The sequence below is a fragment of the Spodoptera frugiperda genome, chromosome 28 (genome assembly GCF_023101765.2).
Source record: "Spodoptera frugiperda isolate SF20-4 chromosome 28, AGI-APGP_CSIRO_Sfru_2.0, whole genome shotgun sequence".
NCBI lineage: Eukaryota > Metazoa > Arthropoda > Insecta > Lepidoptera > Noctuidae > Spodoptera > Spodoptera frugiperda.
This window is the reverse complement of record NC_064239.1, coordinates 7,084,097-7,111,037: the sequence shown is the minus strand read 5'-3', so window position 1 is coordinate 7,111,037 and position 26,941 is coordinate 7,084,097. Positions and strand designations below refer to the sequence as shown.

The following is a 26,941-nucleotide window of genomic DNA, read 5'->3' as shown; positions in this document are numbered from 1 at the left end:
CATTGGTTTAAGTGAGACTTCCGATTGATTGAGTATAAAAATAAGAAGCTTTAGGTATTTTAACTAAGTTTTACAGAAGCTCTTATAATTTGAGTGTCAAGTTACAAAATATTTTTTAATAGATATGTTCTCTTTCGCACTCGATTGTCTCGCAACGATTCCATTCCAAAATTGAAATGCAAATTGTCTTTTAGTAACGTTTATTACTTAAGCACGGTCGGGTGGGGTGCTTACTTACTGCAGTCTTCGACATACACACGTACCTAGCACTCATTCGCGAACAATATTAAGATTCTTGTTTTTGTGTCATAAATACGCTCCTCTTCTGTTTTAGATTGGTTCAAATTATAAGTTGTGTTGACGTTTGCAATTGTCAGTCAGTTTTGGTCCTTTTGTTTTTACGTCTCTTGTGTGTTTGATTGTGATTTTATTATGAAAAATATAATTGACCGGTGCTTCGTTACAATGTTCGTTGCTTTTGATGTCAGCATTAACTGTCTGTTGATACGAGTAATATTAAATCATATTTTTTATTGAACAGCTAGTTGTTTTATGTTAGCGCTTAGCCCCATCGTTGCGTGCATCTAATGTAGAAAACAAACGTGTGAAAATGAAAACTCCATTTGTTTCGTAATAAAAGCGGCCTATTGTGAGAAGAAACGTTTTGATATCGTACATTGAACTAATAAAAAATATAAAATTAGCGTGGGTGGGCCGCAGTTAACGCCTTCGTGCATCCACATCGCCTGCCCACTAGTGAAGATGATTTGTTCATGGCGAATGTTGCGAACACTTCAATAATTCACGCACCGTTGATCTTAATAAACTCACCCGTCCAAGACAATTATTTAAGTACCGTGTTGAGGTAATTATAAGTTACAAAAACAACAGGCAAGATTTACTCGTAATTTGTTTCAATTATACACATCTACCGTTAGTTCTGTTTCCAGTATCAATGTTGTAGCTAGTAATACAATCCCAGCACTAAAACGCATTTATCTCCATAAACTAAATATACCGGCCAACATTGGACGCGTTTAAAATATCTCCTTCAGCCGCTCTAAAGGACACAAGTGCACATCCAAGTTATTTAACCCTGAAAGCATCGCTTACTAAAATAGCAACAAATCTCTGAGAACTGGTAACACTTGCTTATGTTCTCAAGTGAGTAATACTCTCTATTACCGGCAAACTTAGATTATAATATCTGACAATATAATTAATTTTCATTTAAAATTAGACTTTTGTTTATTTTTATCCCATACAAAATGCTATGTTTCGATTCTTCTGGCATTAAATAATTGGTTAAATTTACGTTTTTTCTCCCGAATATGTTACAAAATAACGTTAAATCACTGCGACATTTTTGTTAATGTGATAAATATGGCCGAGCGCGAGCTAAATTGGGATCAATTAGTCGCGAGCTAATTATAAACCGGTGAAGTTTAGAAAAGAAATCTCACATCGGATAAGGAGGTGCTGAGAGATTCATATTTATTGCAATACCGTTTTTATACATACTACGATACTTTATTTTATTACATCGTTTATATTTATACTTATTTATACGTTTTCGAATAGAGTCGCATTCGCATAGCTCATCGATTTTCTGTAATCTCCGGTAGGAAATAAAGTCGCCGGTATCTATTTTCTCTTTATGACGATATGCGATAAATTTTCGTTTGGAAAATACAATTTTCTCGCATTAAACGACAATTTATTCACATGACTATGCAGTGTGTATAAAGAGTAATTTGTCACTACACCAGGGATTAAAGCCAATAAATCAATACTTTTCTCTTAATATGGCCACAAGTCGTTTAATGAATATTACATATTTTAACATCATTCTGTCTCCTTGTTCAACTCTTTGTGCGAACGAACCCCACCTCCTGCAATAATGTAACGTTGAATGACAAATGGCAGCTCTTTAGAGAAAATCCTTTTTAAACAGAACGTGTGAAATTACCTAAAACCCAATTTAAATTAATTAGGTAATCAGATAACAGAGTTTTAGTTTACATTAATTAAGATACAGTACCGTACAAATATTTTGGTAATTGTAGCTTTTTACACCATGATTGTATCATCAGATCAAACTAAGTCATATGATTGTTTTAAATTTACCCTTTTTAATGTTCTTATTTAGAGAGTGAGGCATAGGGGACAGAGTTGCAATTCATGGTATTTAATTTCATGTGGAATAGAGACAGTCAGTACCGCTCTGTGTCCATTCGATTTAGTTGTCACATCGCCACTTAGTCCAGATACAAAAACGTAAACCGTTTTAATGGATACCGGCTACCACTTTACGGTTCCCAGTAAGGTTTCCCGTTGATTGTTTGGTGCTAACTTTACTCCAGCCTCCCACGAGCAGTTTGCTTCATTTATAAACTGTTGTATTTCCAAGAACTGACATTACAATCGCACGTATGATGAATGTTGATTTTATCGTTATTTTGTATCGGTCCAGTATGACTTACTGAGAACTCAGCTGCTATTGAAATGTATAGTAAGCGAGTGTTACGTTTTGTACAATTTCAAAATAGTTTTTGACATACAATAGACAAAAGATGATACGGGCGTAAACGAAGCTGTATTTTCAGTTCTGTAATTACATCTGTGTCTATGTGTTAACGCGGCGCGATACAATATTGCATAGAATTTTATATTGCTAGCAGTCGAAAGTGTGACGACCACCTTTTTGTGGTTTCCTGACCGCAGCAAACCGGTCTCGGTGTAAGATAGTCACAGGTGATTCCTACGAAGAACAGGTTCCTTTTCGTATTGTTGAAAATCCACTTCTTTGTCCAGTGCGTGAATAAACCGATATCATTTGAGCTCGTGTCAGGACTACTTTTACTTAAGGGAAGTCGTAAGTACCGGTGCAGTGTGCAGTGCTGCAATCACGCCCTGTCTCACCGGGAATGGCAAATCTTATGAAATCTGTATTGATCAAGACTTATTTATCGACTTTGTAACATAAAACAATAAGCGAAATATTGCATTATTTTATTGTCATGTCATGTTCTAAAGTATCGATTTATGCGAGACTACTTTTCAATATCAATATTAATTATTTAGAAAGGTGTTATCGATAAGCCATTATTGTAATTACCGAGTGAAGCGTTTAACAAGCGCAGGGTGAAACTTTCGTTTTAGCAATTTGGTCGTTTGTTGGAAAATTTCTGTTTCAATGCAATTAGTTGTCATGGACTGCGTCTAATGCTTACGACCTTAGTGTTCTACTGCCTGTGGTGACGCTAGTGAGGTTGGCTGTCGTGAGATTGAACGGATGAAAGCACAGACATTGCTTCGAAAGCAAAGTAATTGCTACCTATGTGTTGTTTTTGCTCACCACAACTTGTTTAGCGTTGTCTGCTTCGGTACGTTCTCGCCTATTGATATACCTGTCACAAACCAGCGCTTACAGCGACTACGTGTGGACGTGTGCAATTATGTACTCTACTGTTCTAGACATAAGTGCTAACAACATTGTATGTAACATCGCAGCTAGCAACGTCGCTGGTAGCGCTGTCACGTTTTTACCAACTCGGTATTTAAAGTCAACACGATTTTGTATCGTTTTTTCTTATGTACTGCTTAATTGCATATTGAATACGCTCATTAGCGATGTTTTTGGATATTGATTGAGATGAGATAAGCTGATAACTACAGCAATCTAATTGAACCATTTAACAGAAAGTTACGTGGCATGACAGAGATGGAAGTTTGATAATGTTAAATAACAGATGTTCTTACAAAGTTACAAGCACAATAAGAAGTAATAAAGAATCATGATAGCTTTCAAGATAGTAAAATACCAATATTCAAAAAAATCTTAATGGCTTCTCGTTAAATTAATGATAATTTGAACTAACAATCGTTTGAAGTATATCCGCAACTAATATTTATTTAACAAAACTGTTAAGTAATTATGGTATCGACCCCTTGGGTAGACAATGTAAAATATTGACATTGTTGAGGAGAGCGAGTTGTCTGCACGTCTGTGGAACGGTCGCCAGTCCCAACAAGCTCGCGTAACTAATGGGAACGCGCCGTGACTTCATAATTTGAAGTTACGTGACACTAATAATAATTATTTTGCTTTCGTTCGATTGCTCCCAAGTCCCAGCACTTGTGTGACGTGTCGGGAGAACATTCCATTCAAAATGCTAATTAGCTACTTGTATTAGATTTCCAATTGCATTCTCATTCCAACAACTTCTTATTACCGCTGCAAGACCGTATTTAACCATGTTTCTGTGGATTATTTCTCTATAAACCACTGTGTAAATTGTTTGATTTTCGCAACGTCTTTAAATACACAAATAAATTAAATCCATACCAAATTATCTAGACTCAAAGTTGTCTCTTAAATAGCATGTTAGAATTTCCATTAGAACATTTCTATTGGCTAAAATGTCAGTACTGATCGGCGCTAAGCAACATTTTAGTCGGCGAAGTCAATCACGTGCCGGATGTTAATCTGTGCATGTGTCCTCACGCAGTGATTTAATCTTGTTGGCGATACCCATGCTGGGTGCAAGTGAGCAATTGGCTATTTAGAGACCCGTGCTCGGCTCGAGCGCGCAGGTACTAACGAAGTCGACCTCCGTGACTTTCGGATCTCTCGCTGTCCATAATAACTGTTGACACAAATGCACGGTGCTAATGCAGTTGTACTATAACGTGCACTATTTACTAAACAGAAACACACGTTCAACTCCCTGAGATTGTATTGGCTCCTAGTTGAGTTGCAGACATTTAGAGCTGCTGTATTTTGTTGCATGTTTATTGTGAACGGACGCAGCAGTTGAATGTTTTAATAACACGTAACATTGGTTATAAAATACAAGATGTCAGCTTTAGAATGTTGTGCCCAAAGATGTTTTATGAATACAGTTCTCAGTAGACATTCTGAAACATGGTTTAAAAAGGTGTTTAAGTTTAACCATCCGCAGCTCAGTTCCTTTAAAGTCGACTGCAATTGGCTCGGAGCCAGGAGTAGACGCTACGATGTTTTGTATATTACGAAATTCCGCCAAAACTGTTGCAGTAGGCAGGAGTGACCCCATTTCCAAAAGCTATTATGATATGACGTGATTATTTATTACGAAAACTCACGATACTCTCTTAATTTGTTCGGTTAAATTGCGAAGCAGTGCGAATTGGATTTAAGGACGTGCGAAAGTATTTATAGGCACAAGGTGGCTTGTCCTCGCTATTGTTGTTCGAATATAATTGGTTTAGAGATAGAACAAAGAATACTAATTCAGTATTTCATGTCATTTGTAATTAGAGTTACATATGTTTAAAACAAATTGGTTTGTGGAAGTCATGTGCTGAAACTAACCATTATGTAGTTATAGCCTTCGTGTTCCACATAACATAGACTGGGTGTTCACCACAAAATATTCCTTTCGATACTGAAATTCTAGGTTTGAAATGAACAATTTTATCTGATCGACACCACGCCAGCGGTTAACGCTACCATGTTTCTCCATGACTCGGCCGTTGACCCAAATTGTTCGGTTACCTTTATATTCTATAACAGACCGTTTAATAACGCCAGAAATAATATTTCACATTAAAGGAGAGTAGGGTTACGTTATTTATTCAGAATCAAGGCCCTTCCTTGAACTGCTAAAAATTAAGTATGAAATCGGTTAATTCAATCCATTTCACAGTTTCGCAACTAAGTCTAGGATAGGATTTAGTTTATGGAGCATATTATATTTACTTGCTTTATGTATTGGGTCTATTTGAGGCTGCGCATGACCGCGTTTTCTGGGCCATTAACGAAGCTTTAAGAAGATATGTCAGCTGTGCACTTAGAGCAGATACCTGAACGTCTGTATCCATTCAGGTGTGTATCTGTGGTACCTCAAGGTACAGAGCAGTGAGCACAGCATCCGTCTAAGAATCAGTCGGCCATAGTCACTTTATGGGTGAGTTCGTCAGTGACCGATTTCAGGCAGACAAGCCCTATTTTCAGAAACATTTGGAGCGTAAACTGTGTGATAGTTGTGTGCATTGTGTTTCTATTACGAAATATTAGTCTGTTTTGGATCCAAGGGATTTCCCAAAGTAATCCAGAATAGCCATTGGTTGGCGCTTCAACCAACGGTTTGTATGTTAGTGGATTTTTCGGTGTCTATAAATAAACTGGTCGTATCGGGTTAGAAAATTATGCAAATGAAACGTGTTCTTTAATATCGTAACGGTGCTGAATGATCGGGTAGGTATATTAATACCCCGTTGTCAAACGTTTAGTAGTTCGAACAAAATAAACTGTTTATTTTTGTGGTGGTTCAACTAGCCACTTGTCGATAGGTCAGCTAGATAAAATGTCACGAGTTGAAATGCCAGACTAACTTGCCATGGGGGAAAATGCCAACATTACCGCTTTACATATCTTGTGTCTTCGAAACTAAAAGAACAATGTATTAGATTTATGGGCTACATCTGACATTTAACGGTTGAATATATTAGTGACAGTTTCTAAAGTATTCAGTACAAAAATACTGTCGTTTCAAAAGCAAACGACTAAAGATAAAAACGACATCTATTTCAATCTTTATTTCTACAGTAATAAAAGAAGATCATCTTTGAATTGATAGAGTACCTACCATCCATACATATGTCTAATTCACGGTTCGTTGGCGGCTAATGCTTGGTTTCACAATTATTACAGGTAATAATCCTTATGAAGTAAAACTTAAGGCTTAGATTACTTGTGGCTAGATATTAAGCGTCGTCACGCAGTGTCCGTCGTAACTGCTGCACCCAGCTAGGTAATAATCACAGTAGTGTTTGTTGTTTTAATGGCATCATCTTAAGGCTATTTTTGTCGATGTGATAAATGTTATCTACACAGAATAACCTATAAGGCTTTGTATTGTATATTCATTCAAATGTATAAGATTTTGCAAAGATTCACGAAACGAATTTCATGTGTGAAGCTTGTTAATTCAGTGTGAGTAAAAGAAGCTTCAGCTCTTGCACAACACTCGTGTGTGTGCGATAATTTAGTTGTAATTTCGTTTGAAGTTAAAAACACAGATTTACATCAACTAGGTCGGTATAATAGTGCAGTTAAAATAAACAGACATAAAGCTGTATCTTTGACCCGAATACTAACAGACAAATGGAAAATTGCCATTGGGTTTTGCCCTATATTCTGTTTATTACAAACAGTTGGTACTAAATCTTGTAACTCAATTAATTTACAATGTACGTAAATACCGTTAAAATATTAAAGATTTATCTGATTTATTTACAATATTAGCTAGATCTGCTCTTTCTGCGTTTAGATCGTAAGTAATCACTAACCCTGCAAATGGCCCATCCGTTTCGGATATAAATGGGAACATTCTGTGCATAAACAACCTCTCATCCTTAACGCGTATATCACTTTTTCCGTTCTACCAGTTCAGTTGCAAGAAATAAACTTCCTTTTGAGAAACAAAGATATTTTAACATAAATATGACAGTTTCCAGCAATATTCTATTAGCGGTAGAATGGTAAAACATCAATTTTTAGAAAACTTGATACAGAAAAGAGTGGCGCCAAAAGAGAAAGGGGAGGCATTTTTGTAGTCTGATATAAACTAGGCTGATGTAGGCTATTTCAATACAAGTACTATAATAAAGTCGTAACAATAGACTCAGGCGGCGTATTCCGTCTACCCCTTTCAACATTGCAGATAGAGGTTCACATTTCATTTGCTTACGTATCGATTTTGTTGGAATGAAACACACATGCAACGTTGTTTGCAACTGGGGTAGAGTAGTGAAGCGTAGCTTGTTAAAATTTTACGATACCTACTTACTACTTTAGATGCACCAAAATGACGCAACACTGCCAACCGGCTCGAAGTGAACGTATTTTGGAAACAGTCATTAGGCACTTATAAATATGAACAGTGCACTTAATGATTCGCTTTTACGATTTTACAATTATCTTCTTATCGTCAATGGGCCTTGGGATATTGCCTCTCGATGATTTCAAGGTTACACCGTTGTTTGGTTAGCACGATCGGTTTTTAAAACCACAGTTTAAATGTCAACATTGGTTTAAGTGTGACTTCCGATTGAATGAGTGTAAAAATAAGAAGCTTTAGGTATTTTAACATATTTTAACTAAGTTTTACAGAAGCTCTTATAATTTGAGTGTCAAGTTACAAAAGATATATTCTCTTTCGCACTCGATTGTCTCGCAACGATTCCATTCCAAAATTGAAATGCAAATTGTCTTTTAGTAACGTTTATTACTTAAGCACGGTCGGGTGGGGTGCTAACTTATTGGCTGCAGTCTTCGCCATACACACGTACCTAGCACTCTTTCGCGAACAATATTATGATTCTTGTTTTTGTGTCATAAATACGCTCCTCTTCTGTTTTAGATTGGTTCAAATTATAAGTTGTGTTGACGTTTACAATTATTATTGTCAGTCAGTTTTGGTCCTTTATTTTGGTTTTTATGTGTCTTGTGAGTTTGATTGTGATTTTATTATGAAAAGTATATATTGACCGGTGCCTCGTTACAATGTTCGTTACTTTTGATGTCGGCATTAACTGTCTGTTGATACGAGTAATATTAAATCATATTTTTTATTGAACAGCTTGTTGTTTTATGTTAGCGCTTAGCCCCATCGTTGCGTGCATCTAATGTAGAAAACAAACGTGTGAAAATGAAAACTCCATTTGTTTCGTAATAAAAGCGGCCTATTGTGAGAAGAAACGTTTTGATATCGTACATTGAACTAATAAAAAATATAAAATTAGCGTGGGTGGGCCGCAGTTAACGCCTTCGTGCATCCACATCGCCTGCCCACTAGTGAAGCTCATTTGTTCATGGCGAATGTTGCGAACACTTCAATAATTTACGCACCGTTGATCTTAATAAACTCACCCGTCTAAGATAATCATTTAACCACCATGTTGAGGTAATTATAAGTTACAAAAACAACAGGCAAGATTTACTCGTTATTTGTTTCAATTATACACATCTACCGTTAGTTCTGTTTCCAGTATCAATGTTGTAGCTAGTAATACAATCCCAGCACTAAAACGCATTTATCTCCATAAACTAAATATACCGGCCAACATTGGACGCGTTTAAAATATCTCCTTCAGCCGCTCTAAAGGACACAAGTGCACATTCAAGTTATTTAACCCTGAAAGCATCGCTTACTAAAATAGCAACAAATCTCTGAGAACTGGTAACACTTGCTTATGTTCTCAAGTGACTAATACTCTCTATTATCGCTAAACTTAGATTATAATATCTGACAATATAATTTATTTTCATTTAAAATTAGACTTTTGTTTATTTTTATGCCATACAAAATGCTATGTCTCGATACTTCTGGCATTAAATAATTGGTTAAATTTACGTTTTTTCTCCCGAATATGTTACAAAATAACGTTAAATCACTGCGACATTTTTGTTAATGTGATAAATATGGCCGAGCGCGAGCTAAATTGGGATCAATTAGTCGCGAGCTAATTATAAACCGGTGAAGTTTAGAAAAGAAATCTCACATCGGATAAGGAGGTGCTGAGAGATTCATATTTATTGCAATACCGTTTCTATACATACTACGATACTTTATTTTATTACATCGTTTATATTTATACTTATTTATACGTTTTCGAATAGAGTCGCATTCGCATAGCTCATCGATTTTCTGTAATCTCCGGTAGGAAATAAAGTCGCCGGTGTCTATTTTCTCTTTATGACGATATGCGATAGATTTTCGTTTGGAAAATACAATTTTCTCGCATTAAACGACAATTTATTCACATGACTATGCAAAGCGTAGTATACCGAGTAATTTGTCACTACACCAGGGATCAAAGCCAATAAATCAATACTTTTCTCTTATTATCGCAACACTCGTTTAATGAATATTACATATTTTAACGTCATTCTGTCTCCTTGTTCAACTCTTTGTGCGAACGAACCCCACCTCCTGCAATAATGTAACGTTGAATGACAAATGGCAGCTCTTTAGAGAAAATCCTTTTTAAACAGAACGTGTGAAATTACCATTATACGGTGAGCTACCAGGTTTCGCTTATTAAAGTCTCATCAGTTGTCCATAAAAGAATCGAGAGCAGAGTGGGAGCTCCTGTTACACTGGCACATTTGTAGTGAGTCGCCTACAGAAATAGATTAAAGCGTTGCAATAATTATATCAGCGAATGGGCTTTGTTGACCACACCAAACCAAACACACGAGAGCTTTTATAAATTCATCGTTGAAGGCTATTTGCGATAACTCAGCTTTCCTTTTATGTACGCAAAAAGAAAATGTTAAGTTGCGCATACGTTAACGAAATATTAACTCGAAATATGACACTGAGTTATTTCTTATTCGATGGCTCTTTGAAGTAACTAATAAGAAATATTCATTTTGTAGAAATACAAACAAATATAGATGACGACAAAACTTTATCAAAATATTGTGTTTAAACAATTATGATGTGACTTTACAAGTGATAAAAAAAGTCTGACGAAGTTCCTAAAAGTGCTTAATTACGATAATAAGATGGATAAATAATAAAATGTTTTGACTATTAATGAAGACATTGAAGATGGGAGCACACGGGTCCAAAGAAAAGTTATACAGAAGTAACTCGGAGAAGTATCCGTCGAAGCTGCCAGTGCCAAATGACAAAAAATATAAGATAGCGGTAAACCGAGAGAGGTTCGGATCTTTTGGAACCAGAGGTGAGTAGCCTTGACAATTACCAAGCAATTTTATCATGTCATTAATGGACATTTAATACGTGCCATAGTGGGTTTCTCATCATACCGACAATACGTACAATTGTGCTCACTCAGAAACAGGGAATAGACATGAAAATGAGCCTTAACACAGTAGGTTTTAGTTTTAGGCACAAATGAGTCACAATTTCGGCTGAATTGCACTGTCAAAGTCCACTTGTGATGTGGTTTAATGATTTATGATTTCTGAAAATTGTGTTTCACTGAGTGCGTGAGTTTGGGTCGAATACCTTTGACCTTGGTTGGTAACATCGTGGCATTACTTGGAAAAATAACAACAGAAATCAGTTTAGGACTGACGTCATTATAACTTGAGTTCCTTCGCTTTCGAAGAAACTTTTTCATAAACTTAGTTTTAGGTCAACAGTCTCAGTGAATAGCTACTAATTTATGAACGCTTAGGAAACTAACAACATTTATTGGATACTTGTACTAAGGTTAGTCATACAGGTAAATAAGGGTCAGTGGCTTGGCAACTTTTATTTCCTTATAGTCTGTCGTTGGTGTATCATTAGGGAAACTATTGACCTACGTTCCGTTTCCGATTTCAATTAAAATCGACATTGACATTTTCTCGGCCTTTGCTCCAAGTAGACAGTACGTTAAACTGCCCTGTCAATATTTAATACAGAACTCAAGACTACGTTTTTCATTTAAGTATTTTAAGTGTCTTAAACAATTATCCACGTAATCGGTGGGAACAGTACCTAATTACATACTGCGTTCAAGATAGGTAGGAACCTCTTTGTTCCAGTGTGTATTGTTAGAACAGAAACAGTGTAGTCTGAACTTGGATACGATTCGGGATAGCAATCTCGTTGGAACAGCGGATCAATAAAACCTTGTTTACTCAGAGCAGAAACAATTTAATTGCACCTTTAATAGTGTTTAGCAGCACGTACAAACAGTTTGCGAAGTGATTCAAAATCCAGTCGTAAGTCGTAATCACTAGACTAAAAATCGAAGTATCACGTAACAGTTTGCGTGCAAAGTTTTTATTTGGACGGCTGCAATATGTATGTTAAGTTGGTACACATCGTAACAACACGTAACGAATTGATTTTTTAAATGTTATTTTGTTTTTGGTTCTCTGTTTATTGTATCTATAGCTTTTAGATTGAACAAATGTCTGCTAAATAATTAACAGAGTAATTTTCACTTTGCAATACTTAAAGCTTCTTTCATCTTTGAAGATTGTAGAGACATTTTTGACACAATCAAATTAAATGTCGATCTGCCGATACTTTAGTCAGGTAGAACAGTAAAGAAACAAAATAAGAGTACAGAAACAAAAAGATTTCCTTATTCAATTTCAAAGGGGGTTTTACTCCTAATAGATAAAGTTGATGACTAACTCGTCTCGGTACAAAACGGCGCAATCCGTATTATACTGAGACATCACGTGTGGAGACATCTATTTATTTTTATTATATATTGTTGTCTAAAAATGTAGTGTTGTTTGTTGCTAACACAATGTCTATACTCTATAGAAAAGATTAAAGAAGACAGAAAGAAGTTGTATTTTGATATTCTTCTCACATTGACTGTGCGATAATCCCATGTATCATTAATTAAAACTAACACCCATTAATCCGTTAGAAACGTGGGCAAAATATAATTCATAACACTTTTATCGGTTCTATACAATAGTTCATATAATAATTATTATGATCTCAACAAAAGGTTATCGGAATAGAAATGAACTATCAAGGAAATTACCAACGTTGCGATAAATAGTAGAAACTTTGACGTAGTTAAATAATCTATTTGTAAACTTTAACCTGACCTTAACCTTGCATTGATGTGGGCGGTAGTTAACTGTTTCCAGTTAAACCTACCGCCTACTGTTACTCAGTATGTAAATGCTTTTTACGTGTAACTTTTGCAGTTAACAATCTAATGTAGCCGTAGGTACAACGTTACTAAAGTTTGCCACGAAATGTTTGTTTCAAGGTGGATTGCTCATTCCAAATTAACTGTAAAATTGTAATTTAATTCATATTGTAACGTATTAGTACCGATTCAGTCCCGTACAGAAATTGCAGTTCAATATAACCTTGATAGAGGAAAAATGATACAACGTTATCGACATTAGCGATTTGTCATAGAAATCAGAGCTGTATGGGACTGGTTTGGTCTAATTTATCGCTTCTCTGTATTTACTATGTAATACTACTTGTACTTTGTTTAATTTTCTCATGAAATGAAACCTACGCGATGTTATTATTTTACAAATATTGCAGCATTGTTTCGGTTTATTATACTTAAAGCATGTTGTAAAACCAATGAATGGTTTGTGGGTGCCTTTATGAATGAGAATAGTGTTTTACTATTGTCGACATGCAAAAACCGAACAAAGATTTCACTATATATGAACAAAAGGCGTCATATACTGCTGAGTATTACGAAAATAGCATAGATCTATTGGTTGATTATACTAAAAGGATTTAGGGCCCACCTGACCTCTGATCTCTATTAACAAGGGTCCATAAAATCCGAGCCGTCTGTAGTGCCCACTAAAAGGTCCGCTCGAGCCCTGCCATTGTGCATAAATTGCGTGTTGAGAACCTATTGTTGATGCAATTTATTGCAATTTAAAATGCTCCCACAGAGAAAGTTCAGTTCTTCAACAAGCAACACTAAACGTAAAATAATTAACAATGACTAAAACTAAAAAAGTAAACTTAATTAAGTGGTAAAATTGGATTTCCATTCACATTGTAAAGTAAAAATCGATTTCGCTACACTAAAATTTCCTCGGTGGAGTGGAGAAATTCGCCGAGACACTTTCTTTCACACATCAGTGACGGAAAATTTATATCTGCAATGTATAAGAGCTAGATAATATAAAAGAGATTGGATGACTGAATTCGCAATATGTCGCTGATACTTATTGTTCATTGTCAATAAAAAATATTTACGATTGGAGTTTATTCGACTAATGGAAGTTATTGCGTGGTAGTGGAATACTTACCTCATTATCAAAATCTAAGTCTATTTAAATATAATATAAAATAGACTACACAGTGTGAATTTTTATTTTGTCAGTTGCTACTTCTCAAATGTGTATATTGTCATATACAAATTTGAGTTTGTTGCTAAATTAATGAATTATATAATACTTCCGTTGAAAATATTATAAATCAGTAACAAATAAGTTGGTTTTTAGAATATAAAATGACTAATATAAAGTGAAAATTATAACATAATTATGGTTTTAAATTACTTAAATAAAAATGAATTCGTGCGTCACACGAATTTTTCCTTACATTTGTTTGTTAAGGAAAATTTAATTAAAATGAAAAACATACCTTATTTCAAAAGAGGTCGACATGCACTAACGACATGGCATGCAATGGTTGTTTGCTACAATTATTTAGTACAATAAACATTACATAAGTGAACTGATAAATGGTTTCTCCTCGTGCATTTACTTATCTCATCATTTTTCCCGACTTTGCTCTTCCCACGGTACATTGTACACGATACGAGATCCGTGCTGCAGATAATACACAGCTAGGTGCCTACATTATGTGGTAATTGTCATTTTTTTGGAAGGAAACTTATTATAACTTCATCGTTATACGTTCCGAGTTTTTTCATAATTGCGTATTGAGTAAGTTTTTGTGTCAAAATAGTTTTTACATATCTTTTTGTCATTAAGTAAATTATTAATGAAGTCGGATTGTACAGATTTATATTTAGTTTCAACAGTCATTTTGGATGACCGATGCATATAAGGATATTTTTATGTAATAATATTAATAAAGTAACCGCCTTAACCTCAACAATCAGGACTAGGGCATTGAATGACGTAGTTCCTACGTAATTATTATATATGGTTTTGCAATATTACAAAACTATCCGACGTTTTAGCTACATATATTATCTGGGGGCACGGCAGTGCCCCCGCCAAGTCGAGCAAAAAAAAAGCGGCACGGCCGTACCATCCTTTTCTCGAAGCAATTCGGGCCTTTTTCGACCCCCTATAATTCGGTTGTGGATAAAGCAAGAAACCTGAATCTTCAGTAACTAATCCGGCATTGTATAAACACGGAATATTTAAAATTTCAGTCAATTTGAACCAGTAGTTTAAGAATGACAACTTGTTAAAGTTTCTAAATTTTGTCACTCACTGACTCACCGATCATCAAAAGTCCAAGGCACTTCTAGCAGACTTAGAAGCTTCATATTTGGAATACATATAGAGTTTAGTGTCTTAATCATGGGAAAACTTAAATATTTTGTAATTTCGGTCCAGTTTTCCAAATACACCAACTGCATCAATAACTTTGTAATCCCATATAAATATATGGGATTACAAAGTTATTTATGCAGTTGGTGGTTGGTGGTGGTTATAAATTTAATAGGTGTAGATAGGTACCTACCATATGAGGCAAGGGAGGGGGTATAGGAAGAGACAGGGAGTGGGCTTTGAGAAAAACTGTGGCTGAAGCTCAAGAAGTAGTACCGGAAAAGAAAAAGAGGAAGACTACATATAAAAATAAGAAAATATCATAAGACCTTTAACAAAATTCGTTAGAAGTAGATGGTATCAAAAAGAAAGGCTCTACAAAAAGAAGTGAGATCCCATCAAAAACATCCTGTAAAAAACCCAAGTCTCGCAGCTCAGTCTTTCTACCGTCAAAAGTTGTGAGATCCATGTAATACCAAGTCGGTTAATCTATTTAGTGTCTACTTGAAGGACCTTCTGTCTTAAGTTATTACATAAGTTATTATCATGCCAATATTAAAAATATTTAACGTTTTAAACAAATAGATCGACTTGGACATCGCATGAAAACAAAATGAATATTACAATATTATATTAGATTCTTTAGTCTCTCGCGCCTCACGCGATTGAAACTCTCGTTCCTGTTGGTCGCTGGCCCGTCGTGCTGTGTAGTGTGATACATACTAATAATCAAATCAAGCGATGTCCAAGTCGATCTATTTGTTTAAAACGTTAAATATTTTTAATATTGGCATGATAATAACTTATGTAATAACTTAAGACAGAAGGTCCTTCAAGTAGACACTAAATAGATTAACCGACTTGGTATTACATGGATCTCACAACTTTTGACGGTAGAAAGACTGAGCTGCGAGACTTGGGTTTTTTACAGGATGTTTTTGATGGGATGTTATTTTCTGGTAATTGTGTGAAAGTAGTTTTGCTCTATATTCATGATTGTTTTCCATCCTTTTCAGGGAACGGTAAGAAAAGGGAGAGCGCCCCCACGCCGACCACCCCAGCCCGACCGCCGCCCACCCCTCCGCAACCCCAAACTGTCCAAGGTGAGTCATCGTCTGCGTAATCTACATAAATGTCTACTCACATACATAAGTATACACCCGGCATAAAGCGCACGGTGCTAGAGAACCACTTAAATAGACGTTCGTAAACGGTGACAAACAGATGTCGTTAGGGCTACCGTTCGCCGAAAAAAGTATCAAGTTGCAACCTAATGACAATACAGCAGTGGCCGACACTGAAGTAGATTGATGACACGATGCTGTTATGGCCGACTCGTGAGAAGACGTGAAAGGTGCCATTTATAGTTTACACTCCACCGTCCGGTTAAATACGAGTGCGTAGGTATGTACCACTTATATCCATCGGAAGTAAAACTGATAACAACTGAGCAAGATGTCGCTTATTCAAGCGTAAAGCTTAAGATCGGTCGACCTGAAACAGCATCACAATACCAATCCGATCAAGAAAATCAATGAGATTATAAAGGTTAAATATAACTGAAATACGTAAAAATAGTTTCTTAATTGCTGAGAAATGCAATTCTGATTTAGTTGCAAGGAAACAAGTTGACATAAAATGTGCCTCCAAAATTCTATATTTAGCATTTATGTATTTTCATTATTTCCTTATAGTTGTTATGTAAGGAATAAGCTTATTATCGAACTCCGAATAAATTCAGACTTTGAATTATACTTCCGCGTACAAACTTGGTCTACCACATGAAAAGCATAAACATATATTAATGGTTACTAGCAAGGGATTAATAAACCAGTGATCCACTTAGACGGAGTCATGTCGTAACGCTGTTAAGTGGGATTAACCAAAGACGGTCTTAATTAATTTTGTTGGCACTGACAAGTTTAGTACATGTATGTAAGTAACAGGAGGCGTGGTCAGGAAGGAAGTCAGGTGACTTATAGTTACATAAAGCATACAGAGTGTACTGCTTCACTGCTTAATGAGATAGTAGACGCTCATTGGAGCGGATAAGCAGTGTTCTTAATGACTTAATGAAACCCTATCATCGAATGTATCGGACTTAGCTTAACAAGTTTGTAAAGTTTAATGAGCGATAGAAATTATACGATAGGGTCTTAATTGGACCCGGCGTCGGTCTTGGATCTAATGTTGTGATTCTTGAACTCAAGGAGGTTAGATTTCCGGTTCGAAGTAAAGTTTATTGGGTTTTTCGTAGAATTGGTATTCTATTTACGTCAGGTTTACGGCGACGATACGTTTGCTGTGAGTACCTATATGAGTTTAATGACACAAGTTGTGAAAAGTGAATGACATGTACCCTAATTCTGTGGTACATGTTAAACAGAATAAATAATTATGTATTGATTTACGTATTAGAAATTATTACGTTTACGATATTTGTCCTTTACTTTTTGTTTGCCCTTTACTACTCTATATGTGATTTTTAACCTTTATGTTGATCTTCAAATGTGGCCAATTATTGAGCTAAAAGTAACTCCGGCAGTTAGATATGTACTTACATTTTTGGCACTGGGTTTCGAGTGGGAATTATTATTATCACACATTGGCTTTAATTGTAATACATAATTGCAATTGCGATAAAACAAAAACGAACATCAAGGTTGTTTCATAAAATTATATTGGGATCTAAAAACATATGTGGCAACTGTACGAATGTAAAGATCAAACATAAGTAGCGTAAATAAACATCTGCTGTATATTTCAGACGACAAAAATGCGTTTTTAAACAAAAATTGTTGACAAAATTGAATTATTACTGTTTTTGTTTCATAAAAAACATACAAATAACAGTCTGTGTGGTAGTCACAGCAGTAATTTGAAAGACAGGAACAGGCGGTACAAAAACAATACACAGAACGAAACGAACTCGAAATATTCTGCATACAAAACCGATTTCGTAACATTTGTTACGCAATTCATCTTTGAAGTATAAACAATGGCGACTGAGCAAAGGTTGTCCTTTGAAAACTGTGTCAAATGGTAACTGGCCCGATCACTTCTAACGCATTATAATATTAGCATACGTCTATAAGCTGGATTGCTTCATTAAGTTATTGTATTAGTGAGGTCTGCTTAATCTCGTTAATTTCGAAAAGTATGAGAAGTTGCATATTTGATAAAGTTTGAAAATGAAAATTCCATTTATGATGATTTGGTCTGGCTTTATTCTGGATTACTCTGGTAAGGCATTGCACCTTTCCAGTCGTTCCTTTGAAAATAATTTCTTAATATTCTTTATCTATCTCGAGAAATGTAAGTTTATTACACAGCATTGCTCTTTTGTATTTCACCATCCTCCGTGATTGATGTATCCATCACTAGTCCGACTATTGTTTGCATTATAAATTGATACAAATCGATCACGATACAAAATAAACAATATGCTTGCCTAATGTAATTAATGAGCATTTAATCTTTAACAACTTGTCCGGATTTCGTTTCTCCAATTTTGCAACTGTGACTTTATCAATGATTTGCATTGGCATCGGTCTGTTGCATCAATAGCCTGCCTCGTTTCCTTATCATTCTGTTCACTTTCTGATGGTTACTTACTATGCTACGATATCCACTTCACCCATTATGTTGTTACATGTTTGCTTACAACATTTAAACATTTCTAAATTGGTCACATATTGTACATTGTAGATTAAGTTACAAGATAGTCGTTGATTTCATTACTACGACGGCAGGTCACTTTCATTTGATCGTATGCGAATTATTTTGATTATGAATAATGTTTATTAATAATAGTTCTATTGTTTTCACAGCTAAGAAGAATGGCGTGGTACCAAAGTTGTCGTCGTCACCGGTGGCGGTGCGTGCGCGCACCTCGCTGGCCCCGCCCCCTTCGCCACGAAAGCCTGCGCCCCACCGTGTGCCACCGGCCCAAAGACCTAACACTCTACCCACTAACAAAGGTCAGTGAAAATTTTATTAAGTATCGCAATAGAACTCATTTGTCGATTTAAATATATTAGTTACACTAAATGTAGCTTGATTATATTTTAATCAAAGCACAGTTAATGTTATTTTTGTTAATATCAAAAGCTTCCGGATGTTTTTTTATGGAATTAGTCGTCGTAGAGTGTAGAGACATAAAAACAGCTAACTTAATGGAGTTCTTTTTGGCATATTACGACGGTCTATTAGGCATTAATTTACTATAATAATGTATTAATATACTAATTCAAATAAACACGGTAATTGAACTTCCTTAATTTCAAATGTATTTTTTACCATTTTATCCTTCTCGCATTCGTGTATTCGGATTTAATTGCAAACATAGATAATAACATTTTGAGCAATTTTCTATTCTGCTCATGTACCGACCAATAAGTTTCACTTACGATTATTAATTTCACGTTAACTGCGATTTTATTACTTAATTATAAGAAACCATTTTAAAAATTGATCAACCACGGTGCCAGTGCTGCCATCTGTTCTGGCAGCTTGACATTCAAACGTAATTTCACGTAGATGGCAGCACAAGTTTACTCGATACTACAGTATGCGGTGGCGCATGCGTCGAGCTTCGTTTTTTTCTTCATTTACTTCATGCAATGTCTAGTAGATGGCGCTCATTCGAATAAAGCAATTTTAAAACAGTATTTTCCTAATCTTTAAATAAAGATTATGCGTACGTACCCGTGATCAATCTTAATATTGGATTGACACCACTAATCCGATTATTTATTTATCTGATTTTATAGCATCAGTAGCTAATCTACTCTTGATAAAACTGATTGTTTTATCATCGTCTCAAGTAACTATACATATAACACAGACTTCACTTATCTCTATTTTACCTATTGATTGTCAGACCAATATTGACCATAATGATGATTTGTTACTTAGATATAAATTCTTGTCTATTTATAGAAGATTTTACATTAATTTAGGTATTTAATGTGACCGCTAATGGTGTGGGTGTGCGTAAGAATAAATAAATAACACTTTACCACCGAAACAGAAAAATATATAAGTCCAACGCAGTAGAGTAATAAACCGCCAAGATGCGGTAAAAAACGGAACGAATTTTAATTACATTCAATGTAACGGGACCATAAAATTACAGTAGCATCTCTAAAAGGAGTTTTATTTTTATGGTAGCTGGGCTGAGGTACTTACTGTCAAGTCTGTTTATCTATCACGTGCCTTCGACACATGGTTGTGATCAGAGTTTTACTGCACATGTCCGAAAGATAGTGTGGAAGTGGGTTTCTTTACCTATGAACGTTTTGTCTGATACAGTTACTATTGGGAAATATAATACTACATACCTGGAGGTTGAGAATTCTAATCTCATAATAATGTTTTACTCTACGTGCTTTTATGATGTTCGAGTAATGCAGTCTCACCTGTTAATATTGATAAAATTCAATCATTTAATGAATACCATTAGACGACAATATTCCGATTTCGTTACCTTTAACTACGAACAAAAATATGGCCTACGTTTATTTATTTTATGCAATCTGGATTCACTAGAATTGCCCGCAAGGATTGACTTTAAAATTAGTACACAGAATTCTGATTACCTCATCCGCATCTAATTAGAATTTACATTCGCACTCATGGACGTTATAATTACGCAACTCAATTATCATAGCGTGATGAGAATACAGATGAATCTCTGTATCTAAGCAGCGAGGTGAAAATTTGAGCATTAAATATTGTAAGAAGAATAAAAAGCCCGTACGTAATGTGCTGCACAGCTTCCGAGGGTTAGTAAAAAGTGGTGACGTCATTTTATCGAGCTCATTCGGAGTCTACGAATGTACGCTTTTATTGTGTGTAATTAAAAGAAAAAGCAAATACAATAAAATTCAGCCACCAAGTTACGTCTGCCAGACCTTATGTAAGATACACTGCAGAGGTATAATGGTTTTGAAACTGTTAAATGTTTTAAACTCGTTTAGGATTCACACAGTGATCATTATCTTCTCCATTGTAATTTTTGCCCACATGTGACCAGAAATGCCTTGGTGGAAGGCGGTAATAAATGACACTTGGTGAATGGTAGCAGATGCCTTGTAGATAGGGCTTTTTATATTGATGTTGTTTCTTTTCTATTGTACCCAATGTAGTAACATAGCAGTTGGTGATTCTTGTCTAAGTAGGAACATGTCATATCATTCTTTTTATTTTACGTCATCCAAAATATAATTTTTCAGCTTCAAAAAAGTCTGTTACAAAAGTTAAATATGGAAGAAATCAACACTAGCTATTGGTGGATGCATAATTGTTTTTAGATACATTTAATCGATTCGACAATATTAATTTGGAATAACTGTTTTTATAGAACCACATTATCATTGGCATTGCTACCATCAATAGGTATTAAAGAGAAAAGGCATATACCATAATGTAGATAATCGTAAAAAATATAGAGCATGACAAACCACCACATAGAGGGTGAACGGTGCCCAATGAAAGTCCCAGTCTGTTTGATGAAAGTGCGCGCGAAGCAGTGGCAATAGGTAAAAGAGCGGCCGGCGACACTGTCGCACGCGCATCAGAACAGTGACGACAAAAAACTTAGCCGCACTCGCAACCGAGCTCTTCCGTGCCGTGCTCATTAACAACAATTAGTGCATCGCTATTTTATTAACTTCGTAAAACAATTCATTTGATTGAGAAAGTTCTAAAAATTCGATCAGTGCTGTTGTTGACAGTGTGTCATGGTGCACAGTGATTTTTCTCTCACTCGTAACTTCACCTGCTTAAATCAAATCATTTTCAGTCGGTGTTGAATTAAAACAACAGCTCACGATGAGCCCGCTGCATAAATTCGTCTCGTTTTTCCATTCAGACACTAAAAACAATAATAAAAGTCTTATACATCACAAGCTATTTTCAAGTGATTTGAATATCTGCAGTGGAAGTGAGGATGCTAAGAAAACTCATTGGGGATCACTTAATGGACACCGAAAATATAAAGGTATTTTATAAAATTTATTTAAAACATTACTGCGAATAATGAGTTAGCACGTACGAAAGCAGTAAAACTCTACTTAAGCTTAAATCTTTAATATTGCCTTGGGTCATGATAAACTTAATAATAAGTAATTTAACCTTGCAATTTTTTATGACATATTTACCCGAGATAATTTTACCAGTTTTATTGTTCATATTGAATTAAAATAAATATGCATTCAGGTAGAGAATTTATAAATAATGTAACATTGTTGGAAAGCTGTAATGAAGGGCAAGCCGTGTTGACAATATTCGAACATGGTTGAATGCATCAGCGAATAAACTTCCTTGACCTTAATACCTTTCAGGAAATATTCGTGACAACATAGTGTACAAGTCTAACACAACAAATTGTATTGATGCCGTGAACATAAGTAGATATGTAGAAGGGAGTATTATTGACATTAATGCATTAGAGTGTCTGTCTTACAACGGATGTGCAATGCCATTTATAAACGATAGCCCCAACGATGTGGGTGGTACTACTTACTTTCTTCTTTTACTAACAATTGTTTTGTTGCTACAGTCAAATCAAATAAAATGACACCAAACTTATCAAACCTGTACATCAGGTAAACGACCTGTTATAAAAATAGTGGAGTAAAAAATTCAAGTAACATTTACGGTGCTATGAATACTGTAGGAAACGAGCAATTGTAACACGCAGCAATTGAGTTAGTGAGTAAAACAGCAATAATCGTGAAAGCGCCAACTGTGGATAGTTATTTTGCGGAAACTTTCTATAGCAGTTAAGATTTGTAGCATAATACACGGTATAGTAACAAGACGAACACCTCAATGCCTCATTATTATCGTAATTACTCCAAGTTTTATACATTTATAAGGCCTGTTGCAATTATGAAAGTATTTGCCAGACTGCTTGAACCTTTAGCTCAAGTGGTAGTCGTTACATACGAAGGAACTAATAATGAATGTACGTTTACACAATTATGCATATAGGATACATTTGCAATAGTGATATAACAAATCAAAACTCCGAAATTTCCGTCTTACATTATGAAACCGGTATGAATCGTGTCAATACACTCGTGTAGGCGGTTGATTCTTTCAATGGAAGAAAGTATATCCTATACCCAGAGTGTGGGAGGACTGAGTTTTAAAAATTGCCCAATTTACGTCCTAAACTTTGTTTATAGCTGTATTATACTACTTGGGTTTAAAAGTATTGAACTAAAATGTTGACATATAAAAATGTTTTATGGTCATAGTTAAAAAGCCACCAACGTAGTGCATTGTTCTGTGACAAGAAATGATGTGGACATTCTTTGACTAATATGTTTCTAAATTCTAAAGTAATATAGCGTTAAGTTCAGTCAGGTTGTCAACACGTCCTCTAATCTCTTCCTTTATAAAATTATCTCAAAGCGCATCTCCCGGAATACCGTCATTGACGACTCCTACATTGTATTTATCGCTTCCTCTACTCCATCATTGTTCCTTGAATTTTCTATCCACTAATTGGTTTGTTATTTTGTATTTCAACTGTCAGTTAGTTTCATTCATATTTAATGGATACAAAGTGGTCGTATTACAAGGCTTTTGCACGTTAGCTCGTGGCGTATAATTTATGTGCCCGCTATTTCATATTATGTAACCCGACACAGCGTTGTGCAAACTTTTATGGTCTTTGGACCAAATCAACGTTTTACTTGATAATATGGAACGATAAAGCAGCTACATAGCAGTACAAAAACGTCTTTCTAATTACGAAAAGGTCCCATTCATAAATAATGCAGTCCGCCCATTAGCACTTCTGTTACGCTTTGAACTTCGTATAGTCTTACATCCATTTCGGGCCTTCTCAATTTAGCCGCGTCACCAATTAATGCATTTTTTCGTGTCTCGCTTTTTGATTTTTATCATCAATGTTTCCTTTGTGTTGTTGTGATATTTAAGAATCAGTTAATGGTCAATGTCATGTCATTATTAGGTATATCGCTATGTATATTTATGACTTCTAATGTATTTTGATTCATTTCAAATAAATAATCCTTAGATTTTTAAAACAAATTTTGCGAACCCTTAATTTTATAAATATTATTTTTGTGTACAACTTTTAATTATACGAGATACAGTGTTTTCTAAAACTTAGTCGAGTCTAAAGAATCGATGGATGAAAAAAGTTGTAAATAGCACCGTATTCGTTAAAGTTCACGAAACAAAGTACTCTAGGTTCCCAATTTACTGTTACGTATTTACCAGTGGTAGTCACGACTTCTTTAAGTTCTCAGTCCGAAACTATCTCTACCCACTGTCTTCAGACAATCGTGACTGGTTGAATATTTGTTAAAATATTTTTCCTTTTATGGTTGATTGTTTTATATTACAATGATGATTACGCAACTTCCGTTTTCCCTATAGTATTATGAAATTCTATCTCCATTATTGGAGTAAACTTTTTCGTAATGAATTGGAGGTTATTGAGGATCTTGTTGAACAATAGTAATAAGTTGTCGCCCGATTAGATTAACTCGCTTTCTATTGGTAATGAGTCATTGATCCTCGTGTGTTCATGTTTCACTTTCCAGTATTTGTCAACGTTTGATGAGTAGACCAAATTATTCACCGTTACGTATTTTAAGCTAATCACGTTATAGTCAGAAATTTACAAAAAAGCATTTAAAATTCGAAGTTTTCTTTACTTCAAAAACAATATATGTATATATATTTTTTTGTTTAATTATGAAAAGGCCCTTAACGAGATTCGTTTAGATTAGGTCATCTCTAGGTCTTTAGAGATCACCTCGTTGCGTAACGTGGTCAGGCCCAGACCACTTCACTACTTAACCGATTGTTTGGAAAGTCGTAAACTGCTACATGCTTAATAAATCTTAATATTCCATTGTTTCGCTGTCTCGCCTGATATTTCAATAGAACAGCAATTTAACACATACCGAGTGAAATCGAGTTTTTGGAGAACGATGTTCTACATACTGTGTGAAAATATTACTATCTAGAACTTTATCAGTTCATTTTAATTTCGTGCTTTAATTAAATCTAAGATTACGATACATTTTCCCTGCGAGTTTTAACTGTTGTTTCAGAATACGAACTAAATAAAATTTTGTATTTTTAACTGCGGAAAGTCATGACCGTGAACGAAAATATGATATTTAATGTTGCGATATCCGTTCTCAAATTATAAAACACGGCAGTAAAGTACTCGTGTTTACGTGAAACTTCACATTACTGTCGATAAAATTCAAGTTTTTTTAAATTAAATATTGATTTATAGCATTTGCCATTTCGTTGCGACTTTGTAAATTAAAATAATAAGAAAGAGTTGCACAGTTATTTTATGAGTAGATATTGTGCTAATTTACCATGAATAATTCTGCCAAATATAGACGAAAACAAATAAAAAATACTATATTTGGCTAAAATAGAGATAATTTTTTAACGATAGCAGTGAAAGGATAGAGTCAATAAAAGTTTTCTCAGAATATCGAAGAACTCGGAAGCGATTAGTTGAATTTTGCCACCAAATTGAAACATTAAAGTGTGGCAATATATCAATATGGACGCGGCTGAGTAGCCAGATGCGCATTTTATCGTTTCTGGCTAGTTTTCAAGTGCCGAAAACCCATTAGAGGTATATTAGTAACGGGAATAACCGAACGATAACGGATATTTTTGCACGGCGTTCTGCATGCTATACATTTGCCAGACTTTTGTACGTTGTTTCTTATGATACTAACCGACGCTGATGTCTTAAGCCAGTATTTCGATTAATTGATTAACAATTAATTAATATATTTTCGCATTAACGTATACGGTTAATGGTAATGAGAATTTAAATGTTCTTTTTTATTCAAATTGACGAATTAATTTAGATAAATGAAATCCTTAGGTATTTAAGTATATAGGTAATAAATGACTAAGTAATTTAGTTTGAGCGAGTTCATTGTTAGAATTTGAATAAGTTTGGAAAAATATCGTTGTGTAAAGTGACAATATGTTATATATATTACTGACCATAACTTACTTGTGTAAAATAGTTACTAGATACCTACTAGATTCGGATTCTGATTGCTCATCTAAACCAGTGTTTAACATAGACTATTCTTTAGTCATGATTCATGATGTTACTGTGGTTCGTCAGATACTCCTTTTGACCTTCAATTTAAAAATATAAACAGTTGGGAGTTGTTGTCAAAATGCAGTAAACCATTTTAATGATCGCCTGTACAGCAACTGTAAACGTTTTATCGTTCTAATAAGTAACTTCTAATTATGTATTGATGAACGTTTTCAGATAGAAAAGTAAGATTTATGACTTGTCATTAAAGATTTCACGTATTTATTTAACTCTCTAAATTTTTATGTAACGTGTTGTAAGAAAATTATCATTAGCAGGTACAGACATAGCTGGCACATCAAACTATCCCAAACTGTCAATATCATTATTAGATTTCCAACCTTATTTTAATTTAATAAAGTTGAAAATTTAATAGAGCTTTCTCGTAGATTATATTAACGTATGTGGCGTTTGCGCTTAATAGTTAATCAAATGTGGCGCCATCTATGTGTTATTGTAGTTGGTACGGGAAACGAGACAGCATTTCTTGTCGAACCGGCTTTTATCGCAGTTGGTAACTATGGAACATGTTTTGGAACTGTGTTGCACTATCAGTAGTCATTAAGAGTCGCATTAACCAACATTTAGTTAATCGACACGTAATGCTAACTATTAAATTCCGTTTTAGATTTTGTTCAACTTGTTTCTGTAATTGGTATTGGCTACTTTCAACTCATTTCGTTTAATTATTGCTTTGGCTTGCGATATCGATCTTGATGTTTTTTCAAATAAAATGTTCCACGTATGGCTTATTGAGTAACCAATAAATAGATACAGAAAATATATTACTAGTGAACAAAGAAAAACGAAAA

General features: G+C 34.9%; 1 protein-coding gene across 7 annotated transcripts in view; it reads left to right on the top strand.

Annotated features, from left to right (window-relative positions):
• Positions 1 to 26,941, top strand: part of LOC118265239 (uncharacterized) — a 115,099-nt gene that overhangs the window by 36,259 nt on the left and 51,899 nt on the right. For 2 of the 7 annotated variants that reach the window (XM_035578040.2, XM_035578039.2), the window contains exons 4-5: positions 16,009 to 16,095; positions 18,823 to 18,972. The exons of 4 other annotated variants lie outside the window; for them this stretch is intronic. In XM_035578040.2, the coding sequence (XP_035433933.2) occupies positions 16,009 to 16,095; positions 18,823 to 18,972 (237 nt within the window). The remainder of the gene's footprint in view (positions 1 to 16,008; positions 16,096 to 18,822; positions 18,973 to 26,941) is intronic. One more of the 7 variants, XM_050705869.1, reaches the window with a different exon arrangement.